This window comes from Trematomus bernacchii, unplaced genomic scaffold (genome assembly GCF_902827165.1).
Source record: "Trematomus bernacchii unplaced genomic scaffold, fTreBer1.1, whole genome shotgun sequence".
Lineage (NCBI taxonomy): Eukaryota > Metazoa > Chordata > Actinopteri > Perciformes > Nototheniidae > Trematomus > Trematomus bernacchii.
In genome coordinates this window covers 68,093-82,687 of record NW_022987521.1, presented here as the reverse complement: position 1 = coordinate 82,687, position 14,595 = coordinate 68,093, and the positions used below count along the sequence as shown (strand labels likewise).

Here is a 14,595-nt window from a genome sequence, read left to right as displayed (position 1 = left end):
AAGCGAAAGATAATCGATGTTTAAAATCAGCCGTCATTCTCATCGTGCTGAATAACGATGTGTTACTTCCCTTGAGTTGTATTAATATGTGTGTCGTGGCTTCCTTCCTTATTTTCTATCGAGCCACTAGACGCCTTAAACAGACATGTTTAACTCGTTTTCCTTCCTCTATTTTTGTGTTTCTCACAGTTGATGAGTTGGCCTCGATGGTGGGATGATATTGTGCAATGCTCAAAATAAACTAACAAACTTTTCATACAGGTAACAAAGATACAGGCTTTTACAAAGATCAAGACAAAGAGGCAAAACTCAAATAAAATAACAAACAACTTAGGTATTCTTTCTTGCTTTCTTTCTATGTTAAGGCTTGTATAATTTGGTAATTCAAACGGTATCTTAACGGTTAAAAACTGAGCCTCGACAGCATCTTTCTGACAGGTTGCCCATCTGTCTCTTTAGAGGAGGTGACGTGTGGGGATTGTAGTCTTTTATACTCTGTTGACTACAGACACGATTTGGTGGCCTTTTTTATAAAAACGAAATACTGGCTCTGCAGATATCAGCTCAGATTAAAGACCCTCTCATATGGTCTGTTCACCCCCAGCTCTCCACCAGTCGTCTGGCAGCTCTGGTTCTCTGATAAGATGCATGATACACGCAGAGAAACTATTCTGTGACAAGAAACTCAGTTTATCTGCGGTTCGATCCGTATGGCTGATAGTATTCAGCTTGATCTGGAGACGGATGCTAACAGAGTCAGCTAAACACGGGTCAGATATGGGATTATCTTTCAGAATGATTAGGCTGTAAGCATACTAGATTTAAACAGCTGTTACGCAAGACTGTGGATAAGCTCCTGTACTACTAAGACATTACATCAACTGATATTCTAATTAATCAAATCAATGTATATCTTTCTTGTCACAGTCTGATCCCTCACTCACCTATTTTCTGCATTAGTATTTCTCAGTCACCTGGTAGTCACACCCTGTTTCTCTCTCACACTGTTACACCCATCAGCTCCACTAGTATATAGGCCCGCTTCACTTTCACCTCAGTGCCAGATCGTATTTTGCATCATGCAGTTCTTTCCATCATTACCTCCCAGATTGCTCTCCCGGTTTTGACCCTGCCTATCCCTGACCAGCCTGCTTCGCCTGCTCCCTGACCCTGTCTGTACCTGCGTCTCCCGTCTTGCCTACTCCTGGAACCCTCGCCTGTCCCCGACCAGCCCTTTGCCTACTGTCTGCCGGTTTGTCTTTAATAAAGCTGGTTACCGACTTTCCCTGGTCTCCCGTGTGTTGCACTTTGGTTCTCAGCTCGTTCGTGACATTTCTAGCCCAATATCGCAATTACATATTTGTCTTAAGGGGCGTTGTACGGTGGCTGGGAAAGGCAAACGAGAATTACAAAGTGTGAAACACTTTAACAAAGCTTGAGACAAATTTAGATTTTATAAAACAAAATTACATTAGCAAAACCCTTTTACCTAGGACAAAACAATTTGACATTAACAATACAAAATTAACAAGTCACTTTTAAAATGACTTAAATTAACATATACATATTTGGGTCATGTATACATATTAAATATATTTACATGAATATGTGCCGGTAAAGAGTTATTGTGAAAATAGTGTATATTTCATATACAGTACTTGTGGTACATTACATGTTACTTTGTTGACCCCTTGCTGTGCAGCCTGATGGCACAGAGGACTGTCCGAGGAGGGACAGTCCGTTTCAGGAAGGACTGCACGCTCTTACTATGAAATGTGGAAGTTGTGTAATCTGTAAAGTGTAAACCCACAAATAAAAACTGCTCTTACAGTAGATCAGCTTCACTCTTACATCGTGTTGTTCAGTTGAAAGTATTACATAATAATAATATATATTATATCTTATCCCTTTATGACAGGGCGGGGGTTGGCAGGAAATGAGCCTGACTTCCTGTCTCTCGTGAACATATACGTATAAGTACATAGATATGTGAGTATAAGTACACAGAGTGAGGAGATGGACCCCCTGCTGCTGCTGCTGCTGCTGGGCTCAGGTAACACATACTCTTTTTCTTTGATTATTATCTCTACTATAGATATTCAGTATTATATTGATATATCAACACAGCAGTTATTGACTAAAACAGGACAGGAAAATACATTTAAAATGTGGTTAAAAAGTTAAGATCTGCACTAAATGCAGATATAACCGTCCCTCTGCAAAGTCTGCATTTTCATTTACATCAAACACTGGAATATTCTTCCAGATTAAAACCTTTCACTCTTTCTCTCATGGTGCAGAGAAATGGATATTAAGACAACATTAATTACACTATAACCTGAGTTTTTACATTTTAACTGTAGTGTAATATTGTATTTTAACCGTACTATGAACTATTTTATTGCCCTGTACTTTAATCTTGTTTTATAATTGTTTGTGTGATAGAGATAATGAGTGTAGTGTTTGATTGTTGTGTACCTCAGGACTGCAGATGGAAATTAGATATTAGCTCAAATCTGTCATGAAACATCTATTTCTGAGATGAATGTATTGGTATGAGTGGTCCTTGTTCAAATTAAATACTTAATCATTCAAATAAATGTAAATGTTTTTATTAAAATAAATTAAAATTAGTTGATCATAACTAATTAACACATATTTTGGTTTTATTTAATCATTTATTAGACTTTTTACTTATAAGTAGGGGTTTTAAAAGCACATGAGGGGGAGAGATGGGGAGGAAAAGGGGGAGATAAGAACAGTTTCAGTTCATTTAATAGAATAACATTTCAGAAATTAAATAAATAAAAAGAAGTGGAGGTGGTCTCATCATCACTGGTATCTCTAGTTTAGTGAGGTGGGTCCATTGTTCCAGCTGCTCTCCGCTGCCTGGCTCTGGACCAAGCGGCAAACTATGGGGCAGAGCCGGCAAGCCCATAAGGAAGTGCCATAAACTGCAGTTCATCTATTGGCCGATAGGGGATGGCTGCAGAAAGGAGCAATTTCCTTTGACCCCCATGTTAAAATGCCCAACTTTACAGCAGAAATAAACATGTTTCTACCCCTGGATGCAATACAAATTATTCTGGATATAGTTAGATTCCACCTTAATGATTATGAATTGGTGAGTGAATTGTTTTATAACATGACCCTTTTAGTTATATTAGGTCTTAACTTTTTGGGATAAATTAGGGCGTGGTCACTTTGATGGACAGGTCTCTGCGGTGACTGCTGCTCCTAGCTTTCTGTCCCTCTGCTAGCTCCGTTAGCTCTGTTAGCTCCAGGATGCTACAGGGGCTCAGCTGCGAGGCTGATCCGGGCAACACAACTTGAACTCGGATGTGTTTGTTGTGTTGGCGCCTGGTCGAGTATTCTTCATTTAAATATCGGACTTATCATATGCCGCCTCGGCTCCGACTCTTTGACCTTATTTGGAGCAGGATGGAGCAGGCGGGAGTTAGACTCTGATGTCACTGTCGAGACAGCGGCGGCCGACTCCGCCTACTAAGGGCTTCTCAGCAACTCTGCAGAAACCTATGGGTGACGTCACGGACACTACGTCCATTTGTATATACAGTCTATGCTCTGGACCCTGATCCAGTCCCTGTCTCCAGGTCCGTGGGCTGCACTTTGTCTGGGCCGTGGATTTTAAAATGGGTGCATGAAAGCTTGTGACTTCCCTTTGTAGAGGTGTTGCTTAATTCTGAGGCTGATTTCTTTACGTGTCTCCCCCTCATAGAGTTTGTGGCAGTCCCTGCATTGTATTGCATAACCAGGGGGTTGTTTGGTTGGGTGTTTAAATCTGCTGCATCATGTTTAAAGAGTCAGAGCTGCATGTTTAAATCTGATGCTTCAAGTTTAAAGAGTCTGAAAAGAGCTTTTTACTGACGTTTATCTCCTGACTTTCTCCTCAGGACTCCAGGCTGAAGGAGCAATCAAACCACCAGGTACACAGGGAGAGAAACACAAGTGGAGGAACACTGAAGCAGAACCAGCTGAGTTTCAGTTGTGCTTTCTGTGGTGTTAGTTAAGATTTAAGATCATTTTTTTAACGGCAAGCAAGTAGTTAACTACAGTGTCACTAACTACAGTGTCACTAACTACGGTATCACTAACTACAGGTTCACTAAATACAGTGTCACTAACTACAGTGTCACTAACTACAGTGTCACTAACTACGGTATCACTAACTACAGGTTCACTAAATACAGTGTCACTAACTACAGTGTCACTAACTACAGTGTCACTAACTACAGTGTCACTAACTACGTGTCACTAACTACGGTATCACTAACTACAGGTTCACTAAATACAGTGTCACTAAATACAGTGTCACTAACTACAGTGTCACCAAATACAGTGTCACTATATACAGTGTCTCTAACTACAGTTTCACTAAATACAGTGTCACTAACTACAGTGTCACTAACTACAGGTTCACTTGGCACAATTGTACCTATATTGATTTAGTATTAAACTGTTCAGTAGCTCAATAAGCTGAATAAAACCCTAAGCATAGCACTCCTTTTTGTGCAACTTCGTGTCAGAGAGTTGTCAGTAGATGTAGCTGTACTCTACAACAGTAAGCTTATTGCACTGTTCATTGTTTAATGCTAATGTTGTTAACTCCAGCCTTTCTCACTTTAGCTAGCTAGCTTAGCGTAGTGTAAGAGTCGGGAGGACTGATAATTTATTCTGGCAAATTACTCAGACCTCCTAATTAACCTAACCAAAGTTATTGAGTCTATGTAAGTTTGCTGCTTGGCTCAGATCCACCAACGTCAGCAAGATCTCACCTCTATTAACTCCCCGAAGAACCAGGTTCAATTAACTGCTGTTTCAATTCAGACGACCCCCTAAATCTGTTTAAGCGATCCCGAAGGATTTTGATATCAGTAAATTAAGTGTGGCCCTATACTAAGTGTGAGTGTGGCAGTGTGCAATCTTACCTTTGAAGCAGGAGAGGAGAGCGCAGATGTCTTTTAAGTTGTCCCAATCCAAAAGGCGGGATCAGTTTATTTGAAGAAAAATAGGTCCAAACTAATACAGGGTTTTTACCTTCTCTCGTTACAACATTATAATCATACTAAACCTATCATGCTGTGATCATGTTCTAATATGAAAACTTTAATTCACAGTTTTACATTTATTACCATAATTTGTAACTTCAACTGCCCAATTCAGTTGTGACATTTAAAATCTCCCGATAGAATTTAGAGGCATTTCCTCATAAAAGACCGATGATAATAAAAAGCACATTCAAACTTTCATTCAACAAATCAGTTCATTTTCTCATTTCCACATTCGTATACTTCAACTAGTCCCGCATGAATTCAGAGGACCTTCTTCATAGGTGGCAGGGTACTAACTTTCAACAAACATCAATTCATTCCACATCAATTCATTCCACAATTCACATTTGTATACTTCAACTAGTCCCGCATGAATTCAGAGGACCTTCCTCATAGGTGGCAGGGTACTAACTTTCAACAAACATCTATTCATTCCACTAATTTCACAAAGAAATTCACTCAGCATTCAACAAAGAAATTCGAGAGATATTTACCAAGTTTGAGAGTACCTTACCGAGAGCAAAAACCCAGCTCTGAAGCTCTCCCTCTCTAACCCAGTGTTTTAAAGCTCAACACAGGGCAGAAAAACCCAATACACACCTCCTCAGGCTTATGTAACAAAAGTTCATGACCTCAAATGTACAGAACTAAAACATTATTCTCGGTTATGACATAACCACCTTTTTGGGCCTCAGTCTATCTCCAAAAAGTCAGGAGCCCCCCTCCCTGTGTACTGCTGTGAGGGAAGAGGGAAGAAACTGCCTTCTTTCTTATCAGTGACAGCCATAAACCATTATAGGCCTGACACTCAACTTAACAAACCACTTTGTTTATACTGTAAATATGCAAAATCATAAAATATGATGCATTTTCATTGTGGGTTATACAAGAATATAATTGATTATACTTGATTATAATTAACTACGATTAATTACGAAAAGTAAGGGAGGCGGTGTGTGTGTAATGACTAACAACAACTGGTGCTCAGATGTGAAGATTATTTCATCGGACTGTTCCGCACAGCTAGAGCACCTCATGATCTCATGTCGGGCCTTCCATCTGCCGAGGGAATTCACATCTGTTGTGATAACAGCAGTGTATATCCCGCCGCAGCCACTCGCAGACAACAACACGGCACTCGATCAGCTGTTTGGGTTTATTGATAAAACCGAGACTTCACGGCCAGATGCGGCGTTCGTTGTGGCCGGAGATTTCAACACCGCCAACATGAAGAAGGTTTTGCCAAAATATTACCAACACATCAACTTCCCGACGCGCGGGGGAAACATACTGGACCATGTTTATTCCCCTTTCCGGAATGGATATAAGGCTCTCCCTCGCCCTCCCTTCGGCAAATCAGACCATATCTCACTACTGTTGTTGCCTGCTTACAAGCAGAAACTTAAAAGGGACAGACCGATAACAAGGACAGTACAACGATGGAGCGTGGAGTCAGATGAGGCACTGCAGGATTGCTTTGCATCTACGGATTGGAGTGTGTTTGAGGACAATAACATCAACACACACACGGACACTGTCATCTGCTACATTGGGAAATGGATCGATGACGTGGTACCGAAGGTTTCTGTACGGACATTCCCAAATCAAAAGCCCTGGGTAAACGGTGAGGTGCGCGGCAAACTGAAAGCGCGCACTCTCGCGCACACAGCGGGAGATTTGGAGGAGTACAGGAAGTCTAGGTATGATCTCCGGAGAGCAATTAAAAATGCAAAGAGACAGTACAAAGACAAGGTGGAATCTGACTTCAAAGGCTGTAACACTAGGAATATGTGGGCGGGACTAAGGACAATGACTGACTACAAAGGAGCAGCGGGGGGTGCTGCGGGAGTGTCTGCGTGCGCATCTCTCCCAGATGAGCTGAACAGTTTTTTTTGCACGCTTTGAGAGCAGCCAGGCTGTGGAGGTACAGAGGGACCAGGAGCTACACTGCCCTTTTGTTTTAAATGGGGCAGATGTGTGTAAATCCTTTAAAAGGGTTAACCCACACAAGGCTCCTGGACCTGATGGCATCCCTGGCCGTGTTCTCAGGGTGTGTGCAGTTCAGCTGGCAGAGGTGTTCACAGACATCTTCAACAGGTCCCTGCTGCAGTCTGTAGTCCCCACATGCTTTAAACACTCCACCATCATTCCTGTCCCCAAAAAGACAATCATCACCTGCCCCAACGACTACCGCCCAGTAGCACTCACCTCCATCATAATGAAGTGCTTTGAGCGGTTAGTCAAATTATTCATCACCTCCTCCCTCCCTGAATCTCTGGACCCCCTGCAGTTTGCCTACAGAGCAAACAGGTCCACAGACGACGCCATAGCCCTCACCCTCCACACTGCCCTCTCACACCTGGACCCGAAGAACAGGAACACATATGTGAGAATGCTGTTCATTGACTACAGTTCAGCATTCAACACCATTGTGCCCTCCAAGCTGGCTATCAAGCTCAGAGACCTCGGGCTCAACAGCGCCCTCTGTGACTGGATCCTGAACTTCCTGACGGGCAGACCCCAGGCAGTGCGGGTGGGAAATATCACATCCTCCACCCTGATTCTCAACACCGGTGCCCCTCAAGGCTGCGTGCTCAGCCCTCTCCTCTACTCCCTGTTCACCCACGACTGCGTGGCCACACACAGCTCCAACACCATCGTGAAGTTTGCTGATGACACGACCGTCATCGGTCAGATCACAGACGATGACGAGACGGCGTACAGAGAGGAGGTCGAAAACCTGACATCTTGGTGCCAGGAGAACAACCTCCATCTCAACATCAGCAAAACAAAGGAGCTGATTGTGGACTACAGGAAGCAGCAGGGAGAGGGACACGCCCCCATCGCCATCAATGGGACTACGGTGGAGAGAGTCAAAAGCTTCAGGTTCCTTGGGGTCCACATCACTGAGGACCTGACATGGTCTCTTCACACCACCACCATCACCAAGAAAGCTCGACAGCGGCTCTTCTTCCTCCGCAGGTTGAGGAGGTTCAAAATGGATTCCAGGATACTCTGCAACTTCTACAGGTGCACGATAGAGAGTATCCTCACTGGCAGCATGACGGCCTGGTACGGCAGCTGCACCGACCTCGATCGTAAGGCTTTACAGAGGGTGGTGAAAACTGCACAGCACATCACCAGGACGGAGCTGCCATCCATGGAGGACCTTTACTCCCAGCGGCTCAGGAAGAAATCACTACGGATTATCAAAGACCCCCATCACCCCAGCCACAAACTGTTCTTTCTGTTGCCGTCTGGCAGACGTTACCGCAGCATCCGGGCAAGGACAAGAAGATTCGGAGACAGTTTCTTCCCGCGGGCAGTGAGACTGTTAAAAAATTGAACTGTTGAAACAACATCAAACATTCAACTGCTACTCAGTAGTATGTATCTAATACCTAATATATATATATATCATTCCAATAACTTGTATATAGACTCATACTGCACTATTCCACATCATAACTTTATTTCATTTTTATAACTATTATTATTTTTGTATTGCTCATGCTCTTATTGTTATGTTGTTATTATGTTATGTTATTATGTTGCATTGTTGGAGAAGCCTGTGACATAAGATTTTCAACTGCATAATTACTCTGTAGCTATGTCAGATTGACAATAAAGAACCTTGAACCTTGAACCTTGAACTTTTGTTTTAAGTATTCAACAATATGGAGATCTCAACAGTAGCAACGGCCGAGCCTTAGTGTAATTATTTCTTCACCGTGATTCACCAACTCTGGACTTCTTCTGTCAGTCTCCAGCTTTCAGTGAGCGTCTCACACACACATCTACAACCTTAGAACAAAGTGCAAGCTGTCCCTGTTCTGATCAGACAACATGACATTGATTTATTAAGGTTTTATCTGAGTTATATTTCACTGTTCAGCAGCAGATCTCTCTCTTCACTGTCACCTCGCGTTGAAGAGAGAGTGCAGTGTAACCGCACATCAAACTTCTTGTTCAGATGACTCTTCTTTCTGTTTAGAGGTTACAGTAGGCCGGTGCGGTCCAGTGCTCCGTAACACTAAAAGAGCCTTGGCCTGCTAGCTAGCATTAGCTAGGTATCTTAGCTACCATGAATATGTTTCTGTAATAAGGTCTCATGTTGGTCCACAGGAAGGGGCGGGACTCTCTTCTTTTACTGATGACTCTCCTGTTTCTGTTCAGAGCCTGTCAGGCTGGTGGGAGGATCCAGTCGCTGTGCAGGAGACCTGGAGCTGAAATATCGGGGAATATGGAGACAAGTGCATTATCCTGTTGAGCACCGGACCCTGAAGGCAGCACAAGTTGCCTGCACAGATCTCGACTGTGGCTCTGCTGTTTCTCTCAGACACAGAAGGGAGTCCTCAGAGAGACTAGTGTGAGGGATCAGTCCTGACTGTCTTTATTCTGGATCTGCTCTGAGGGAGTGTGCAGCAACAGATTCCTCTTCTGCCTTCCTGAATCTCACCTGCTCAGGTAAGCCCATCAGTCCCATCATGCATCTCACCTGTAAGTCCATCAGTCCCATCCTCACAGTAACCCACATGCAGCAGCTGGAGTCTCAGCAGGCTCCTGCAGGACCTGATGACCGGCTGCTCAGTACTTCAGGATTCAGGGAACATGTATTGTCTTTCTGCTCCTCAGGGTTTCTCAGCCTAATGCAGCTGTAGCCTAGTGGCTGCATCTTGTCTAGATCTGTTTTATTTTGAAAAGTGTTCCCCCCCCCCGTCTTGCCTGTTGCTTCCTGTCTGTGTGTTCCCTCCTACCTGATTACCCGATTGTGTTCACCTTGTGCCCCTGTGTTTTCTCCTCCCTCCTCACCTGTGTCTTGTTTCTTTGATTAGTCCTGTATGCATTTAGGTTCGCTTTTTCCTGTTAGTCGTCGTGAGATCCTTGTTTGTTGTTTACTGTGTTCACAGGCGAGAGAGTTCTGCTCTGTATGTTACTTGTAGCCTTGAAATAAAGGTATTTTCTGTAAAACCTGCATTTGGGTCTTGCCTGCTTCGCTCAACCCTGACAGAAGGATCTCACCAAAGATGGACCTAGCAGTGTTTTTTGAGGATGACGTTGGCAAATTATCCTGCAAACTTTTATGTTTTCTTGGAGAGTGGATGAGGGCTCATGGTAAAGAGGCTTAGGAGGCTGCTCTTTCACAAGCACGCCGGGAAGTTGCAGATAAGCCCTGGTTAAGGAGCTCACTGCCTGAGTTTTTAAGGGACTTTGTGACTCCTCCCGATAAACTGCATGCCTGCTTTAAACCTTGAGACCCAGCAGCCTGTCTCGCCGGGGGTCCTGCCAACTCTATGTCCTGTCCCGTTGGGGGTCCCGCCGACTACTGTTCTGCCGGGGGTCCTGCCAACCCCATGTCCTGTTCCGTTGGGGGTCCCGCCGTCACCTGTCTCGCCGGGGGTCCTGCCAACTCCTTGTCCTGTCCTGTTGGGGGTCCCGCCGACTACTGTTCTGCCGGGGGTCCTGCCAAACCCATGTCCTGTTCCGTTGGGGGTCCAGCCGACACCTGTTGCGTCGGGGGTCCTGCCAACCCCATGTCCTGGTCCGTTGGGGGTTCCGCTGGGGGTCCTGCCAACTCTGTGTCCTGTTCCGTTGGGGGTCCCGCCGTTACCTGTCTCGCCGGGGGTCTTGCCAACTCTGTGTCCTGTTCCGTTGGGGGTCCTGCCAACTCCTTGTCCTGTTTCGTTGGGGGTTCCGCTGAGGGTCCTGCCAACCCCATGTCCTGTTTCGTTGGGGGTCCCGCCGACACCTGTTTCGTCTGGGGTCCTGCCAACCCCATGTCCTGGTCCGTTGGGGGTTCCGCTGGGGGTCCGGCCGACACCTGTCCCGCCAACACCTGTTCCGTCGGAGGTCCAGCCTGCTCCGAATCCTGTTCAGTCAGAGGTCCCGCTGCCACCAGATCCTAACCCGCCGGGGGTCCCGCCTACACCATGTCCAGTTCTGTTGGGGGTCCTGCTGATGCCTCTTCCGCCGACACCGTGTCCTGTTCCGACGGCGGTCCCGTCGACACCAGCCCTTGTTCCGTCTGGGGTCCAGTCGACACCAGCCCTTGCCCTGTCCGGGGTCCCACTGACACCAGCCCATGTTCTGTCCAAGGTCTCGTCTGTGCCTGTCCCATCGTGGGTTCCGTCTGCACCTGTCCCGACGGCTCCGGTTCCTATCCGGCCGACACCGGTTCCTGTACCGCAACACCGGTTCCTGTCCCGCCATCCCCAGCTCCCAGTGCTCCCGATTCCTGTGCTCCTGCTTCGGTGATCCAGCTGCCCGTCCTGCGGAGCTGTCCCGTCGCCGCCCTTCTTGCCCGTCCTTGTGCCCGGCCCCCTGAGTTCCCCAGCCTTCGCCCTCGAGCCCGGCCCCCTGAGTGCCACGGCCTTCACCCTCGAGCCCGGCCCCCTAAGTTCCCCAGCCGTGGCCTTCGCCCTCGAGCCCGGCCCCTGACTTTCCCAGCCGATGCCTTCGCCCTCGAGCCCGGTCCCCTGACTTTCCCAGCCGCTGCCTTCGCCCTCGAGCCGGGCCCCCTGACTTTCCCAGCCGCTGCCTTCTCCCTCGAGTCCGGCCCCCTAATTCACCCCGACGAGACCTTCGCCTCTGTCTTCGCCCCCCTGAGTTTCCCCGCCGCGGACTTCCCTGCTCTGTTGCTGTTCCCCCGGGCCGTCCGCACAAGTCCCCCTTCTCGGCTTCTGCTTTGCCCCGGGATGTCCGTCCGAGTCCCTCCTCCGGTCCCCCTCCACCCACCCTGTTGGACGTTTTGGATTTCTTTTTTTAGGGACGTCTGGGATCCGTCTCTTGAGGGGGGGGGGGGGGGGGGGGTAATGTCACGATCTGTCTGTGTTGTGTTTTGTCTTGTCTAGATCTGTCTTTGGTTTCCTGTTTTATTTTGAAAAGTGTTCAACCCCCGTCTTGCCTGTTGCTTCCTGTCTGTGTGTTCCCTCCTTGCCTGATTAGCCGATTGTGTTCACCTTGTTCTCCTCCCTCCTCACCTGTCTCTTGTTTCTTTGATTAGTCCTGTGTGCATTTAGGTTCGCTTTGTCCTGTTAGTCTTTGTGAGATCCTTGTTTGTTGTTGACTGTGTTCACGGGGGAGAGCTCTGTTTGTTACTTGTAGCCTTGAAATAAAGGTATTTTCTGTTAAATCTGCATTTGGGTCCTGCCTGCTTCGCTCAATCCTGACACATCTGCTGCAGCTGCTGAATGCACCAAGATATCTCTGTGTTCTCTTCTCTGCAGACTCTGTCAGGCTGCTAGGGGGGACTGGTCTGTGCTCAGGCAGACTGGAGGTGAACTCTAACCCGTCTAACCCGTCCTGGTCCTCAGTGTGTGAGTCTGACTTTGACCAGCAGGATGCTCAGGTGGTCTGCAAGCAGCTCGGCTGTGGGGCTCCTTCAGTCCTCCAGGGGGCGCTCTATGGAGCAGGGGAGGCTCCAATGTGGACCAAAGAGTTCCAGTGTGGAGGCCATGAGTCTGCTCTCCTGGACTGTAGCTCAGCCTCAGAGAGAAACACCTGCTCACCTGGCAGAACTGTTAGCCTCACCTGCTCAGGTAGAGAGGAGCTGTGATTGGTTCATTCTGTTCTGACAGAGAGGGGAAGCCCCGCCCCTTCCTGTGTCCCCATGGGAACTTATTTCTGAGGAAACTTACGGCAGCGAGAGACGAACAGTTTATACCGTTTGAATTGTTCCATGAATTACACATCTGAGGTTTGGCCGTGTTAAAGATCCTCTTTGAGTGACGTAGGTCACTCTGTGTGCTTCATTTAGGGTGGAGTTAAACTGCTCATGAACTACTTCAACTATTGTACATTACATTTCTAAATTGACTAAACTATGTTGTACATGGAACACTTCAAACAGGACCAGAAAGGATTGCTCTCTCTCATGTTGGTCCACAGGAAGGGGCGGGACTTCCCCTCTCTGTGAACTCTCTTCTTTTACTGATGACTCTCCTGTTTCTGTTCAGAGCCTGTCAGGCTGGTAGGAGGATCCAGTCGCTGTGAGGGAGAACTGGAGCTGAAATATTGGGGAGAGTGGAGACCAGTGGTTGCTTATTATGAGTGGTGGACCCTGAAGGAAGCAGCAATCGCCTGCAGAGATCTCAACTGTGGCTCTGCTGTTTCTCTAAGATGGAGAAAGAGCGAGGAGTCCTCAGAGAGATCTATGTGGGGGATCTATCCTCCCTGTGTTCAGTCTGGATCTGCTCTGAGGGAGTGTGCAGTATCAGGTTCCTCTACTTACATCCTGAATCTCACCTGCTCAGGTAAGCCCATCAGTGACATGATGCATTACAGTCTGACTGTCTCTCACCTGTCTCTCACCTGTCTGTCTCTCTCCTGTCTCTCTCACCTGTCTCTCACCTGTCTGTCTCTCACATGTCTGTCGTCTGTCTGTCTCTCTCTCACCTGTCTGTCTCTCACCTGTCTGTCTCTCACCTGTCTCTCTCACCTGTCTCTCACCTGTCTGTCTCTCACATGTCTGTCGTCTGTCTGTCTCTCTCTCACCTGTCTCTCTCCCACCTGTCTGTCTCTCACCTGTCTGTCTGTCACTGTCTCAGGTAAGCTCAGTGTTCACCTGTCTGTCCAACACACTCTCACTCCCAACGCGTCCAGGAGCGACGCTTGGTCAGAATTCCGTGGCGTCCAGTTGTGACGCGCCGAGTTTCCATCAGCGTCATAAACGGATGCAAAGAGCTTTCAACTGATTGCAATGTATTCCCATCGGCGTCGGTATTTGACGCTTAGGGAAGCACGGCATTCGTTTGTGTCGGCAGCTGTTAAAAGTGAGCGTCCATTCCCATTGGATAACGGAGAATTGTACACCCGGAAGTAAGTATTCTCCTTACTGTCGATTGATTTGACAGTGATATCTCCATTACTCATCCACTCAAAAACACCAGATTACCTTTGTTAATTAAACGACATTGATAGGTTTAAATTGTGTACAATGCTTTTGTGTTTTTCCCCTACAATTCTGAGACAACTTGTTTTCTCTGAAATGTGGAGCGCCAAAGAGACTACACTACCCACAATCCCCAGCTATTGTTTTGACGACTTTTGAGTTTTGGATGGCCGAAGACACTACACTACCCACAATCCCCAGCTATTGTTGTTACGACTTCTGTCCGCTTTGCGATTACATTACCCACAATCCTCAGGTACCGTCGTTAAGACGGCATACCTTTGCACTTTACGTGACCAAACCTGGATCAGTCGCAGTTCTTCAGAATCAAGGTAAGAGCATGGGTAACACATAGTTATAGGAAATAAACTTAGCCACGAATAATAATAATAATAATAATAATAATAATAATAATAATAATAATAATAATCTAATCGGCGCCAATGTTGCTTCTGGCACCTTTCTGAGGGGTATAGTAACTAAATAATATAGGGTATTACCTAAATATAACAAATGAACTCGCCTGAGCTAGCTTGCTAGCTAGCTAGCTAGAACACGCACTGCAATTTCTCCATAGAATTTTGGAAAATAGCTCGAAATAAGGTCTGTGGTTGACACACATTTAAGAGACGG

The 14,595-nt window shown here is 46.5% G+C and overlaps 2 protein-coding genes across 2 annotated transcripts; both read left to right on the top strand.

Annotated features, from left to right (window-relative positions):
* The first annotated feature begins 1,977 nt into the window (after nt 1–1,977).
* LOC117472594 (putative DMBT1-like protein) lies at nt 1,978–9,533 on the top strand. The gene is made up of 3 exons (XM_034117893.1): nt 1,978–2,053; nt 3,915–3,947; nt 9,249–9,533. The coding sequence occupies exons 1-3, from the start codon at nt 2,017–2,019 to the stop codon at nt 9,443–9,445; spliced, it is 267 nt and encodes an 88-aa protein (XP_033973784.1). The 5' UTR covers nt 1,978–2,016; the 3' UTR covers nt 9,446–9,533.
* On the top strand, nt 9,452–13,818 carry LOC117472664 (scavenger receptor cysteine-rich type 1 protein M130-like; the record flags this gene model as incomplete). Its single annotated transcript, XM_034117979.1, has 4 exons — nt 9,452–9,539; nt 12,299–12,610; nt 13,028–13,324; nt 13,619–13,818. Coding segments are annotated over 4 exons (792 nt in total), but the record flags the coding sequence as incomplete, so codon positions are not given.
* Nucleotides 13,819–14,595: the final 777 nt, after the last annotated feature.